Raw genomic sequence first — 15,644 nt, forward strand, 5'->3', positions numbered from 1 at the left:
TGAGGCAGTCAGTCATCAGTCGGTCAGGTCAGTTTCTCTCTCGTATCCGGATTTTGGCGGGATCCTTCGCTGGTGATGAGCACGAGGCATGCTGGTCTGGCCTGGTGGCTTTCGTCCGATGGGCGATGGCTGGTGGCTGATGGCCCTTGTGTTTTGTTTGTTGGTTCGTGCCTGTGCTTGTGCCTGTGCCTGTGCATTTTGGTCTGGTCTGAGGTCTGAGGTCTGTGGTCGGTGGTCGGTGGTCTGCCACTGGTCTGCTACTACTACTCTGTACTGGTCTGTGGTTCGAGGTGGATCTCCCACCATCCTCCACCTTCCCGTACAAGCGGACTGGCGGAGAGAGGCAGGCAGGCAGGCACGAGGCACGAGGCTACTTGCTACATAGTACTGTCCTTCCCTCGGCGCGTCATCCGTTGTTTGATCTCCTGGCTAGTTGCCTGGCAAGCTGGGAAGGCTGCGCCGGGACATTTCTCGAGGGGCATGTCCTTCTTGCCTCCTTATTCCCTTATTACCTCCCAAGCCTCCCCAACACCGTCCACGCTAGCATCGGTTGCTGAGTTGGCCATCCAGAGCGAGGCAAGACCGCAATGCCGCCGGTCGGGAGAGAGGGAAGGGAGGGCAGGACGGAAGGGCAGGAAGGAGGCTCCATGTCTCTGCCCATGTCCCTGTCAGCGACCCTGCCCAACTGGCCCAATGGTCTAAGCTCTGTCGGACCTGCTGACCTTCTTTTTGGGGGGTTATGTAAGCTCAGCCGTGCCCAGACAGCCAGACAGTCAGGCAGAGCCAGGGCCCCAGGCTGGCTGGCTGGCCAGGGAGAAGGGGAGAAGGCTCGCGGGCGATCCACTTTGGATGTACCTTGTATGCCGCATCTTTATGGAGGGGCCATATCAGGTGTCACGTACAGTACTCCCATCCTCATCCTTCCCACGCAAGCAGCAGCAGGCAAGCAGGCAAGCTGGCGAGCTAGCCAACCAACAGGCTGACCAACCACGGTCTTGTGCCTAGCGCTGAGGCCACTCCTGCCCTGTCCCCTCTGCATGTACCTACTTTGGCTGTCTCTGTGGTATAAATCGTATACGCAGTGGGCGTGCAGTGTGCATGTGCATACGTTGTATACATACATACACATGTTAGTATGGTATTACTAATAAGTGTTGTTGTTATTGTTGCTGTTGTTCTCCTGCTTCCTCCACCGTTCCCCTCCTGTCTGCTATTCGTTGTGTCCCTCTTGTTCTCTCTTCTGAAAACGAGTCATTAGTGTCTCCTGCTATGTCAAACCTGAAGCCGTCGTGACAGAGACAGAGAGACAGGGAACGGGGCGGAGAGAGGGGACACAGAGAGAGAAGGAGGGAGAGACTGAACGGCCAACGTCTGCTCTACTGCTGCACCGCTGCACCGAAAAGTACCCAACTCTACACGGCACCGTTCCTACCGCACCATGCTCTAGCCCCAACCCATATTTAACCAAGCTCTCATTCGCCCAGACCCAGGTTCGGTATGACTTGGTCGTTGTCGGACTGCTGCAAAAGCCAAGTGCGGCGTGACTTGCAGGGACCAGGGCCTCAGACCCACCCCTGGCGCAGATGGGCCCCAAGGTTCAGGCATCCAGGGGGGTGCTGGGTGTACTGCGGTACCTGATCCCACACAGTGCCGACCCCATATGCACACCCTCGTACCTTCCCCCCCTGGTCGTGGGTGATGGGGAACTGGCAGAGTGGCAGGCTGGCAGGCTGGCAGGCTGGCACACTGGGGATCTGACCTGAGCCGACAGAAAGGCTGGCTGGCTGGCCGGGTATTGCTGGTCTGAGGTCGGCAGGTGGTACGTTGACGGTACGTGCGGCGCTCCCAGTCCCTTCCCCAACCCGCAGCCCAGAACGCATGTTACAGGCAAGTCACCTCGACCTCTCGTCGTCTTGTCTCGTCTTGCTATACTGCTACTGCTCGCTGCTGCTCCTGTTACCGCGGATGTCCTGTCGGTGCTTCTTCTTCACCCAATTATCCTCATCCTCCTCCTTCTACTCTACTCCTTCAACCTGCCTCGCCTTGCCTCACCTCACCTTACCTCACCTCTTCTCTTTCACTCCTTGCTCGCCCTGTCTCGTCCAATTGCTCATCGTCTTCACAGCACTTGGCTGAGCTGTGTCGCTGTCAACCCTCTGAGCAAGCAGCCTTGAGACCCCACCAACCTCTCACTCTAACCGTCGAGTTTACGTCTCCGGCAGAGGACATGAGATAGTAAATCCACGCATCGTATACTCTCCCAACCGGCTCTCTTCTCTCCTCCTCCTCCTCCCTCGTCTTCATACAACTTCTTCCTAGACTCGCCTCGCCGCCGCCAGCCTGCCAACTGTCTGCCAGCCTGACTGTGCCTGACTGCCTGTCTCGCTGCGCCACTCGACTGCTTCCCTTGGCCATCTCCCGCCACAGAGAACCACATCCGACCGAGCCAGACCTCCCTGCGCCTTTTCTTCCGAAGCCATATCCTGTACAAATCACACTCGAGCACTATGGGCAACGACGCTGGGCCAAAGATCGAGTCCGCCGCCATGTCGACCGCCAACATGTCCAACTCTCCTCCCTCCACCGACCCAGATGTTGCTGCTCCTCAGGGCGATGACGCTGGTATGCCAACTATCCGTCCCCGTGTGCTGCTTTCCCCTGCTGTCTCGCGCAATGCAATGCTGCTGCTCCCTGCTCCCTTCTTATCGTCCCTGCGAACTTGGCCTTGTACGGTGGCTAATCTGTGACTCCCACGAGTAGAGGCATCCACCATTACGGTCAACACAAAGACTCCGACTGCAAACTTCCCTCCTCCAAAGACTGATAAGCCGCGGCCTCATGGCTGCACCACCTGTGGCCGCGCCTTTGCACGGCTGGAGCATCTGAAGAGGCACGAGAGGTCCCACACCAAGGAGAAGCCCTTTGAGTGTCCCGAGTGCAAGCGCTGCTTCGCCCGGCGCGACCTGCTCCTCCGCCACCAGCAGAAGCTACACCAGTCGACGGCGCCCTCGGCTCGTCCCCGCAACCGCCGCGAGAGCGCAAGTGGTGTGACCATTGGCCAGAGTCGCGCTCGCAAGAACAGCGTCGCCGGGCCCGTTCAGAGTGCTCCTCCGAACCCGGCGTCCATGAGGCCCAGGGCCAATACCATTAGTGTTGTTGATAGCGCCGCCATACAGATGATGGCCGGGGCCGCCAATGGCCCGGTCGGACGCATGCCGCACACTCACAGCCGCCACGACAGCCTGATCGGCCTGCCTTTTCACTACTCTCACAACCCCTTCCAGGGCATGTCCTCGGTCATGGGCCACCGCGGCGTTCAACACGGCCTTCCCAAGCTGGAGACGAATGGGCTGAGCTACGACCCGGGCCTGCGCACCGCACCACCCAACGCCATTTTCCGCCACGACTTTATGGACAACTTGTTTGCTGCCCCGACCATTGATCCTCAGGCCCTCCACGTCGGCATGGAGTCTCCACAGTCGATTGGCGTCGACCCGCTGTCGCCCGTCTTCCACGGCCTGCCGGACCTGTCATCTCAAGGCGCCCACTACGGACTCGAGGAATTCTTGATCACCGACTTTGGCCAGCAGCTCACCTTCAACAACCTCAACGAGAATGCTGTCGACGGCTCGTCCTCCTCGGCCATCAGCACTGCCAGCCCCGGTGGCATGAGCGACGCCATGATCGATGGTTCCAACAATCCCGCCACAACGGCCCCCGGCACCACCTCTACATGGGCCCCAGGCATCGTCTCCCCTCAGATGGGCAATCCTTTCAACATTGACTTTCCGACCCATGTCTTCCCTGACCTCATGACCGGGGCCCCCGTCTCGCCACACCCAATGCAGCACGGCATGCTCAACGACGCCTACTTCACCCCGCCGCCATCGACGATGAACTCGGGCTCGCCCTCCGTAATGTCGAGTCTGAATGCTCAGAACATGAACCAAACGTTGAATTTTGGTCACGGCCCGGAGACGCCGACTTCGATCAATGGTAGTACTCATGGCACCTCACCCGTCTCGACAATAACTGATTCAACAAGAAACGCCATCCTAGGTGCCCTGTCCACAGCCTCGATGGGCTCGACTCTTGCCAACCGCAGATCCTCCTTTTCGGTCCACCCCACGACTTCTGGCGCGCATGCCAAGGGGTCGCCGGACCCCGCCAGCACTCTGCCCAACACGCAGAGCTTACAACGATACGTCGCCGCCTACCTGGCGTACTTCCACCCTCATCTACCGTTCCTCCACATCGCGACACTGTCCTTCGAGATCCCAGCCCGACCGGCTAAGAATGATTCGGGCAGCATTGGTGGATCGGCGTGCCTGGTGCTCTCCATGGCCGCAATCGGTGCTTTGTACGAGAAAGAGCATGATCGCGCTCGAGAATTGTTTGAGATGGCCAAGAAGATGATTCAGACTTACTTGGAACAGCGAAGGAAAGCTAACGTCCGAAAAGCCGGGTTCCGAGGGACCTCGTCCGAGCAAGATGCGCAAGAGCCCCAGGACAATTCTACAGATACCCCCGTGTGGCTCGTCCAGTCAATGTTGCTCAATGTCGTCTACGGCCACAGTTGCGGGGACCAGCTTGTTGGCAAGATCGCCGAGACGCACTGTGCAGCACTGGTCAGCCTGGCCCAGGGGGCGGACCTGCTGCGCCCAACGCCTAACCAGGCCGAACAAGACACCAAAATGAGCGACGCCTCTGACGATCATGCCGAATGGCTGAGGTGGAAGGTCACCGAGGAGCGAAAGCGTACCTTGTACGCTATCTTCATTCTTTCCAGTATGCTGGTTTCTGCTTATAACCAATCCCCGGCGCTCACCAATTCGGAAATCCTGCTTGAGTTACCTTGTGACGAGGAATTTTACGAGGCCGAGACGAGTGCCGTTTTCAACGCTCGCGGGGGTGTGAGTGCAGCCGAGCAGAACCGTGTCACCTTCCACGACGCCCTGGGCGATTTGTTGCGCACAAATGAGAAGCAGCGCAGGCTTTCTATGAGCAGTGGGTATACATTCAATTCTAGCGACCTTCCACCTACGACTCTCAGGCCGAGCACATTTGGCTGCCTCATTTTGATCAACGCGCTGCACAATTACATCTGGGAGACCAGGCAGAGACATCACAGCAACATCTGGACCAACGAAGAGACGGAGAAGATGCATCGGCACATTGAGCCTGCCCTCAAGGCCTGGCATGCAGCGTGGGCTAGTAACCCTCACCACTCAGCCAAAAGGCCGAACCCCTTTGGCAAGGGCCCGCTGTCTGCGGACTGCATCCCATTGTTGGACTTGGCTTACGTGCGTCTTTTTGTAAACTTATCCCGCTCCAAGGGTCAGTTCTGGGAGCGCGACTGGGAGGGGATGGCCGAGGAGTTGGCTCGCGGGAGTGAGATTGTCCAGCACGCCGAGCAACCTTTTCCCAATGCGGAGCCTGCCGTGGCCGACAGTCTTGATCACATGGACACTACGGGTGCCGGTGCTGGCTTATTGGACAGTTCTGGGCAGTCGCACATGCAACAACCCTCCTTGGCTAGTCGGACCACGTCACGACGAGAAAAGCATCTGCGCAAGGCAGCCTATTTTGCTGCTGACTCTCTGTCAGCGGCCGACAAGTTGGGCGTGACCTTCGCTGATATGACTCGGCGGGACCTGCCTCCACAGTCTGCGATGTGTGCATTTGACTGCGCGCAGGTCTTGGCTGAGTGGGTTTCTACTTTACAGGACAGGGTTGGTCAGTACCTGGGAATTTTGGGTCAGGATGAGGTCGAGCTTTTTCAAGTTCCTGCCATTATGCTCCTGGAAGACGAAGACGTCCAGTTGCTGCGAAAAGTTCAGGGTGTTCTGGACGGACTGGAGAAGAAGATGGGCATGGAATTCCTTTGCGGGGTCGCTGGAGGTTACGCGGTCAAGATTTTGAGAGCTACAGCTCACGTCATGGCCAAAAGCACCGCATGGCCTGGTAAGTCACATACCTGCCGAAGTTCCTGGACCAGCCTCCGAACCGACAATTCTAATGCTTGTGGCAGTGTCGCGATTGATGATTCAATGTCTCGAGACCCATGCCAACCACACCAAAGCTCGGGCTGACAGATCGGTCAGGCCGGCTGAGTAGAGCTGGGCCGGGGCACTCCCTCATCGAACACCGCGATTGCAGGTGCCAAACACGACCATCGCTGTCAAGCCTCGGACGACACGCCGAATCGCCACGCTGATCTCATCAAATCAAACTCGCAAGATACTTCCGGTCGCCGTTCACGCTGAGCGTGCAGACCCTGAATTCCACCTCTACGTTCTCGCATCCTCTCGACGTTGCACATACACGAATTTCAGAACTTCTTACAACTTGCATGTCACGCCTGTCCCCAGAAGACGGTCCGGACAGTGGCATGTCGCCGTCCTCCACCTCAGGGACGTTACTTCGAATGAATAACGAAATTTCACTTCTCGGACCATTCAACTGCGAAGGAGGTCACGTATGTGTGTTCGCATTCGATGTTCATAATTTCCCGATTTCAAACGTCGTTGGAAATCGAAAATATACGTTGGGCAAACGAGCCCGCCCCCCTTTTTGAGACGAATCGGCCACCCGTTGGCAACGTATTCACTTCTGGATGCGGCCGACAGGAGTGCACACGAATCACACGCCCGCCTCGGAAAATGTCATTAGTCAACAACGCAATGCATAACGAAACAGCAATGAACGCATTTGAAAAGCGAACCAATCAACGCACAAAGTATTCACTCAATTGACTTGATGTGACGAAGAGAAAATAAACAAGGAACACGTTTTTCGAATACACCACCGGCGCAGGTCAGGTGGGGCAGGAAATACCAAATTTCAGGACACTAAGGGGAAGAAAAAGTACCAGATGGTAGGGCGGCAAAGCCATTTGTGGGGGTTGTTTTCAAAGGAGTAAACATGGCCAATCCAACGGCTTTGGTCGAAAATGATGTGGACACGGAGGGAAATTCTGGGTCCCACGGTTCAAAAATCTGTGTATATAGGGCTTTAGGAGTATGGGTTCGGTATTATGGGCTGGGTATGGGAAAGGAAAGGAACTTTGGGAAGGGTAGGCTAGCCATTGAAATTTGTGTGTGAAATTCAGGCACGCTTTTTTCTCTGCCAACCAACCGCCCGTACCTTGTGTGTGCGGCACCGTCCTACTTGCTCTGTGTGATGAACTGTGCGTTGCCTGCCTCTCGCGGCGACACGACATGAGCTAGCTATTCGCTGCCTGTTGAGTGAGGCTCGACCTGCCCCGGGCTGTTCCCGTCTTGCGGTTTTGAATCGAGGAGGGTGTAGTAGTTTTGTGTTGGACTGGGTGATGTGGGATAGCTGATACTTGTGGGTGTGTCTGTTACCAGGCCTGCCCGGGTGAACAAGCAAGGGGAACGTGCCTCGCGCTGATACTCAGGTGAGGTGAGTGAGTGAGTATGGCCTTGATTCAACATACAGATATTCGACTCGGGTTGATTTCATGCTTCCGCTCACTCTGAGATGCCCAGGTGGTGAGAACCATGTAGGGCAACCCCCCTTTCTGCTTCATGAGAAATGGTTTCTTTTGGCTCTAATAGGCCCAGGGCAGGCAGGGAGGCACGGCCTTGACTTCACTTCAACCCCCCACCTCCCCCGGGAGATTGCGATATTGGCTCAAACTGCTCCTATTTGGCGGATTGGGGGGCGGGGGATCTGATGGACGGCGTTGGAGGGTCTCCTTGAAGAGCGGAATTGCGGGCCCGGGGGTGATGATCTTTCCGTTTCTTGTGGCTTCTCGGTTTGACTTCCAAGTCTGACTTGAATGACCCCCCGCCTGGGCGTTTACAAACCTTGGAAGTCGATTATAATCCGCCCGGCTGCGTGGTTAGGACAACTCTTGAGATGTTCTTGTAATTAAGCCGGTAGACAGAAGCCCACGAGAATAGTCAGAACAGTTAGGCCAACCTAGATTGGACCCAAGATCCCCAACGTGAGTGAGTTGGAGGCAGTGTGGACGAGCTGTGAGACTTCAGGAACAATTAATTCCTAGGTAATGATTTCGTAGAAAGAGGGAATCAATTAATCGTTGAGCGCAGGAGGACTCGTACTATATCTGTGATCTTTACCGATGTGATTATGAGACACCGCTCGTATTGAAATCCATGATGAGAAGACGTGGTATGGTTATCATCAAAACCCTCAGTTCCTGGCACGAACCTTGTATGTGAGCCCCCCCAACCACCCAACCCTCTAGATTGCACATAGAACAAAGAGATCCATCCTGTCTACTTTGATCAGGTAGTGATACCGTCTCACACTATCCTGGCCGCAGGAGGTGGCCTTATCATTGAAGAAAGAGGGTGGTTTCGTTTCTACCTGGGTACCTAGGTAACCACCATTACATATAAACGTATACGGCACATTTATACAGTGGTAGACGCTCAGGACCCAGTGTTTTTTTTAAAAAAAAGAAATACAGTGCCAATAACAGTACAGAGTACGTGGGCATGTGGCCCCAGCCTCGTGCCGCACAGACAAGGCTAGGAGGCATCGCTCCCGACGGCGTCGCTGACTAGAATCATCGACACGAGTTTGAGGAGAGAGAGAGAGAGATGGGCAAACAGATACTGTCTAGGCACTGAGGGCATCCGTCCCGGCAGGGGTCCAAGCGCGGGCGTTTCTAATGGGCTGAAGGGGGTTCGTGGTAGCTAGGGACACCAGCGAGGAGAGGCAATCGAGATTGTATTGCGTCTCGGCACACGCGGTGTTGGCGAGACAGTCAGGAGCTTCGGATACAGCGTCCAGGTCGTGCTGCTCTCGCTTGGCTTGTTCTGAGTCCATATACATCCCCAAGCCACCTGGGCAGACCGCGACGCTGTTCAACTTATACGGCGGTGAAAACACACAAAGAATGGAACAAGGCTAGCAAGAATTACTTCTGATGACACCATGGACCGGAAAGCCAGGGAAGCAATCAATTGGCGGTGACCAGAAAAGTCTCTCACAGTGACGTCCGCATACATAGAATGTAACAACAAGCTTACATAAAAGGGAGCTCCAGCTCAAAGCTTCAATGTTAGGGCTTCCCCCCATGAGGTCACAATAAGAAGCTCCCCTCCCAAGAAGAACCTTGCCGCTTGGTCTTTGAAGACGGCACAGCTTCCAGTACACTGTCAGCAGCAGATACCCGAACAGCAGGAAGGCCATGCCTCATCGCAACCGAGGCAGACACCTCGGTTCAAATTCAACACAGCACGGCTAGCTACCAGCTTCAACGGTGACTGCTGAAAGTGGGAGCTCAAATGTCTCAGACTGACCCAGGCACCTGCTTCATAGGATCTACACGTGGCAGCGGGTAAAATCCCCCGAGGCCTTGGACAACCGTCGGTCAGAAGAAGTCGTCGTCGTTAGCAGCGTCGGCAGGCAGACAGACGAGCGAGTACCACAAACACGCGGCATCACATTCACACCAGTGAACAAGAACTGTTGCAGGCGTGGAAGAAGATGAAAGTCATGTGTGAGAAAGATTAGTAGGCGAAGGCGGAAAAAAAAACCCATCCCCGGGTCCGACCTTCTTAGCATGCCTACGTGATTGATCATAACGGCGTGGTCTGGCGAGAAGCCACCGACCGGAGGTCCTTTCTTAATCTACACAGAGGTGTGGGATCCACCACAAGCCGCCGGAACTGCCCCGCAGGCAGGCCCCAAATCATGATATGAGTGAGCCTCGGCTCAGGACGGGGTATAACTCATGATGAACCAGGTGAAGAGAAGCCTGGTAAGTAGGAAGAAAGAAAAACTACAGTACCCTCCAGGGAATTTCAAACCGGGCTTCTAGCATGATATAAAGAAGAGGAAAGAAAAGGCTACGCCGGCCGCAGACGACGTCCTCGGCCCTCCCCTAAGCATCGCCGCTCTCGTCCTCGCGCTTCAGCTGCTGGCGGCGGTTATACAGGTCGCGGCTGAGGACGTTCTTGAAGCCGCGGTTCTTGAGCTCGGTCATGATCTTGCTGACCTGCCAGCCCTGCCTGAGCCAGCCGTCAACCTCGGAGGCGACGGCGGGGGGCAGCTTGCGGCTGCGGGGGTCCTCGCTGGGGTCGGAGGGCGGGTGGTTGTGGGTGGTGGTGCCCGGGGTGATGTGGTGGTGGACGACCCACATGTTGGAGTCGCGGAAGGTCTCGACGCACTCGAACTTGAAGGGGCAGTTGCACTTTTTCGAGCTGCGCTCGGGCATGCCGGCGGCCTTGGAGGCCTCGCTGTAGCGGGCCTCGCCCGCGCGGAAGCAGATCCAGCGGATCTTGCGCTTGCCCTTGCCCATGTCGCGCGTGCCGCTCATGCGCATCGAGTACCCCCTCGGGATGGTGAACTGGTCGAGCTCGAGCTGCATGGTGGCTCGGCTGGTGATGGGGAAGCCCTCGGGGGGGATCTCCATGGCCACGATGGGGGGCATGGCGTGGAGGACTGCGGAGGGCGGCGGCGCCATTTGTTGTTGTTGTTGTTGTTGCTGAGGCTGAGGCTGTTGCGGCTGCTGTTGTGGCTGCTGCTGCTGCTGGGCCTGTTGTTGCTGCTGCTGCTGCTGCTGCTGCTGGGCCTGAGCCTGCGCCTGCGCTTGTTGTTGTTGTTGTTGTTGTTGATGTTGCTGTTGTTGCTGCTGGGCCTGTTGTTGTTGTTGCTGCTGCTGCTGCTGTGGGACAGGCGGGGCAGTGTGGGCAGTCATGGCGGCAGCCTGGTTTGCGGTGGCGAGGGCCATGACGGGCTCTGGATTGTCGACGACATTCTGGTTGTGGTGGGGCTGGGACTGGGGAGGCAGAGGAGGAGGGTTGACGGTCTGCTGGAATTGAGGCTGGTGGTGTTGCTGCGGGTGGTGCTGGACCTGGGCTCGCAGCGGGCTCTGGCGGGGTGGGGCCAGGCGGCCTTCGGCTCTGAGGACGGCCTCGAGGTTGTCAAGGCGCTGCTCGATGTCCTGGAAGCGCTGGTCGACGATGGCATTGACGCGCTGGTCGATGATGGAGGCGATGGTGTTGGGCAGGGTTGCCAGCAGGTCGGGAACAAAGAACCCCTGCTGGGTTGGATTCGCCATCTTATCTGATGGGAGCCTGGGGAGATGGAGATGGGGAGGCTGCTTGAAGTGAGGATTGGCAGGCTGGCAGGCTGTGGGTGTTGCGGACAGACGGACAAGACGAGGATGGGTTGATTGATGCCGACACAAAACACGTCTGCACAAATAGGGATTTGTGGCCCGTGCGCAGCCCCTTCCCCTCCCTGCACCACCTTGCACCACCTCCCCCGACGGCCTCCAGACGGTGACTAAGCAGCCGTGCCCGGGTACCCCTGCACAAGAAGCATCTTGATGGTCTGCTCTACAAGTCGGCTGAGCACATGGCTAGCTGCCTGGACTGCGATGGTCATGGCATGGCCAGTCACCGCCTCCGGAGGCAGCATCTAGCATAATTTGCACCGTCACCACTTTTTGTTTCTGGCACGCATCACTGCCTTGATTGCACATGAATGTGCTCGGTTACAGCCTGAGGATTTGTGCAGCCTCTGCATCGCCACTGAGGCCTCAGACACGGGGCGCTGTCATGTGTTGGATTCCTAGCTTATGAGATACTCTACCCTTTATTTCCTATATAGCATACTTTAATGTATAGTATATAATTAAGCTTGCTACAATGCTTATAATATAGTAAAAGCTAATAATTAAGTGATTAGTTTATTATTAATATTATATAAAAATAAATATAATTTTATTTATAAATCAATTATAAAATATATATTATTATTTTATATTTTATATTTATTTTATTTTATATATAAAAAGAGTTTTTATTAAAATTATAATAAATATAAATATTTTAATAAATATAAATATTTTAATAAATATAAATATTTTAATACATTAAAATATATCTATAAAATATTAAAATATTATAAAATTAAAATTTATAATATATATTAAATATATTTATAATTAAAATTAATTTTATATAGTTTTATACTTATTTTATATATATTTAAAAATATATATAATACTTTTATATAATAATAAATATTTAATATTTAAAATTTAAAAAGAATATAATATTAATAATTATTATAATATTATATAAATAGTTTCTTTAAAGTTTATAAAAACTATTCTTTTAAGAATAAAAAAAACTTTAAAAAAGTAGTATAAATAAGGATTAAATTAAAAGCCTTATAATAGTAGTACTTCACTCTCTCTTACTTACTTTACTTACTTACTCTAATAATATACCGCTACCCTCTATTTAAACTAACTAATTAAAAGTTAAGAATTAGGGTTAGGGTTAATATTAATTAAAAAGAGGTTTAGTTAATTATATAAGGAAATTAAAGGAAGTAGTTTTAACTAATTAAAAGCTTTAAAAAAGGAAGTTCTAACTTAAATTAAAAGTATTCTTTTTATATACTTATTAAAAGGGTAAAGTTATTAAAAATCTTAACTTATATCTTTAATTCCTTAATTAATAAAGGTTTAAAAAAATAAAATTATAACTATTAAATCTATAAAAATTTAGGCTATATTTTAATATTATTTTTAATAAATTATATATTTTATTTTTAATATAAATTTCTAAATTTTTATTAATTTTTAATTTTTAAAATATTATAAAATTTAAAACTATTCTTAAAAGAATAGTATAATAATTTATATTAAAAGAATTCTAATTAAAAATTATCTTTTTAAATATATAATTATAATAGTTTTAACTATAATATAAGTCTTAATAAACTATAGTTTTAGTAATAGCCTAAGTAATAACTAATAGTCTAGAGTGTAATAGATAAGGGAACTGTAATTTACCTGTCGAGGCTTGCTTTGGGATTGGGCGGCATCTGGGAAGGGCCTAAGCGCCCGGCAGCTTCGGCAATAATGTGGATCTCTGCAGAAAGACTCTCTCTGTTCCGCCTTCAGCTCGACTGCAGTTTTACCCGAGATGCTGATCATACTTGGATTGTTGAAAAGCTGACGGGATAGCGATACCATGCCGTTTCCCAATCTTGATCGGGCTTGGATTGCTTTATGAGTAGCACCGTACTGATCTCTTCTGGTTGAACATGCCAACGCCGTCAGCTCCAGCTGCTCCGAGTCTGGCGGGATTTGGAATGCTAGCTGCTGCTCAACTGCAGGCAAGAATCCATGTGGAGGGGGCAGCATCGAGGTCCAGGCTTCGGGGACTTGAGATTAAGTGGTGCTGCGGCGGCTACCCGCCAGCGGTTAGGTGCTGCGATTCCGTTCAGCCACATTGCGCGAATGCCAGAACTGCGACTCCCGACAATGGCTGCTTCTCTGATTTTGAAGACGTCCACTCTCAGGCCAGTCCGGGGGACCTCACTCTAATGGAAGCATGAAAATATAATCCCCTTCTTTGCACTTAATCACTTTGTGATGTTTCACTGCATTATTATGGATTACAGCGCAGGCTGTGATAGGACAACTGTGAAGTCAGGTACCATATTTACATGTATTCATATCAGGCGGAAATACTGCACGACGGAAATTACCGCCTTGGCCTGATCTCACGCAGCAATATTAGCGCCCGCAACGTATGTCCGAGACAAAACAAGTCGCGATCCCCCCTCCTCCTGCAGTACCAGCCGGAAGTGACGAATCAGGAAAAAGCTCCCATGGGAGCCTTGTAGGCTTCTTGTGGTTATCAGCGGCATTTCTAATGTGCTCGTGGATAGTTTCCTTACATCTTCCCTCACTCGTTGGCTCATTCAACACGTCCTTGTACAACGCGTTAACTCATTCTCCGTGCTTCAATATAAACAACATGAACTCTCCAAACCCAAGTTTCGAGGGCCCTCAGGGAGACGCGGAAGGGTCTTTTGATTTCAAAGATTGGTTGCAATCGCGTCTACGAGACCATGGGGACGAGGAGAGGATCGGGAAGCTAAACGGGAGTGAAGACGACTTTCTGAGGACTCTGAGGGAAGTCTCCGAGAACTATGGAAAGAAACGCTTGTTTGTGTGCTGCGATGGTACCTGGCTCAATGCTTCAGGAACAGTCGCACCTCTCTCCAATGTTGCGAAGCTCGCAAGGAGCGTAGACCGTGACGGATATGATCCGCTCGAGTTTAACCCAAACCTTGGTTACACAGTTGGTGGTGTCCCTCAACTGGTCTATTACACCAGCGGTGTAGGGACGCGCTCCACCTTGAGCATGGACAGTAGTATCGCAGCAGCTACAGGGAAAGGTACGGTACTCTCTTTGCCTGCCAAATCTGAACCAATCTGGTCATGAGTACTGATCGAAATTAGGCATCAGTCATGTCATTCGCGATGCCTACTGCTTTCTCAGCAATAATTACAACGGCAGATCCAACAAAGATGAAATCATCCTCGTGGGATTCTCCCGGGGTGCTTTCACGGTCCGTTGCCTGGCTAAATTCATAAGTGACGTCGGCTTGTTGCGGCGAAGTGCGCTTCCCTTCCTCCCAGTATTATATGAAGATTGGGTGAATAACGACGAGGAATCACTGTACCAAAGATTGAAAGGTGCAGAGGATCAATTCTATGAGAACGTTAAGATCAAAGTCTTAGCTGAGTGGGACCCTGTTGACACCCTAGGGGTTCCTTATATCTACCCAAGTAGATTGGAACGCCGCATGAAGGCAAGAATTGTGCCGAAACAGGTCGAAAATGCGTTTCTTGCTCTGTCTCTGGGCGAAAAAAGAAAGACCTACTGGCCAACCGTATGGAAGGAGAAGGAGACGGGAACAACGACGGTCAGTCAGTGTGCCTTTTTGGGTGACCATGGGGACGTTGGCGGAGGACACCCGGATCCCGGCTTATCTACCATATCCCTACTGTGGATGGTATCAAAGATACGAGGTGCATGCAAGGCAGACTTCCAGATGTACGCATTGTTGCAGTTCAACACTCCAATCCTGGACCGCTCCTTTCAACTGGTTCCTTTCAGGAAACGACAAGTTATCGTCCGAAACCTGGCGAACACGAAGGGTACGTATTGTTTGTTCGGAATGCACTCGCAGTCTACTATTCGCAACACTTGACTCACAGGATATAGGAACCGTTCATCAGTCATCGTTCTGGTGGTTCTTACCACACTACCTTACGCTCCGTATGCTGTTCAACGGCAGACGACGATCTGTTGTTCGCAACCTTGCTGCACGAGCATGCTACAGAAATGATGGATGCAACTTGGAAGTACACCCAACGGTTCGCTTGCTTAACCAAACCCGTAAGTTCAGTACTGGTCCACTCCACAACTTGAATGTAGTTCCAGAATCACAGCATGGCTACAAGTGGACTCTGAAGGGCGATACACATTTGCCAATCTACGAGCAATCAATGTCTGAGTACGAGAAGAAGCTGTTGGAAAATTGGAAGGTGGAAGCCCTTATATGGGAGAAGGGTTCAACATTGAGGCCACGCGACAGTCTTGACGACGATCGTCTCCGCAACTGGCTCAATGAATGGGAAGGCATTACCAAGAACCCAGCTTGGGGCTTTGCAGTGGACGGACATTTTAAGGAATCGCTCATCAAGGAAGTCTGTGACGGTCTGTGTGGCTAGTTGGGTTCTCAGCCTGTGCTAGATGGCTGAGACGAGTGGTCGGCTGTTTTATCTAGTAATAAGTAGGATAAATTCAAGAAGTCCGTTTCTCAAA

The 15,644-nt window shown here is 52.0% G+C and overlaps 3 protein-coding genes across 3 annotated transcripts; 2 read left to right on the top strand and 1 right to left on the bottom strand.

Annotated features, from left to right (window-relative positions):
* The first annotated feature begins 1,876 nt into the window (after positions 1-1,876).
* On the top strand, positions 1,877-7,132 carry KVR01_013089 (uncharacterized protein). The gene is made up of 3 exons (XM_044784759.1): positions 1,877-2,622; positions 2,761-5,964; positions 6,032-7,132. The coding sequence occupies exons 1-3, from the start codon at positions 2,508-2,510 to the stop codon at positions 6,115-6,117; spliced, it is 3,405 nt and encodes a 1,134-aa protein (XP_044637965.1). The 5' UTR covers positions 1,877-2,507; the 3' UTR covers positions 6,118-7,132.
* A 1,921-nt stretch (positions 7,133-9,053) lies between these two features.
* KVR01_013020 (uncharacterized protein) lies at positions 9,054-11,146 on the bottom strand. Its single transcript, XM_044791678.1, has one exon. It carries the CDS (start codon positions 11,060-11,062, stop codon positions 9,884-9,886), a length of 1,179 nt encoding a protein of 392 aa, XP_044637896.1. The 5' UTR covers positions 11,063-11,146; the 3' UTR covers positions 9,054-9,883.
* A 2,476-nt stretch (positions 11,147-13,622) lies between these two features.
* Positions 13,623-15,644, top strand: KVR01_013011 (uncharacterized protein). Its single transcript, XM_044791907.1, has 3 exons — positions 13,623-14,208; positions 14,273-14,974; positions 15,042-15,644. Exons 1-3 carry the CDS (start codon positions 13,680-13,682, stop codon positions 15,548-15,550), a joined length of 1,740 nt encoding a protein of 579 aa, XP_044637887.1. The 5' UTR covers positions 13,623-13,679; the 3' UTR covers positions 15,551-15,644.

This window comes from Diaporthe batatas (genome assembly GCF_019321695.1).
Source record: "Diaporthe batatas strain CRI 302-4 chromosome Unknown Contig00023, whole genome shotgun sequence".
NCBI lineage: Eukaryota > Fungi > Ascomycota > Sordariomycetes > Diaporthales > Diaporthaceae > Diaporthe > Diaporthe batatas.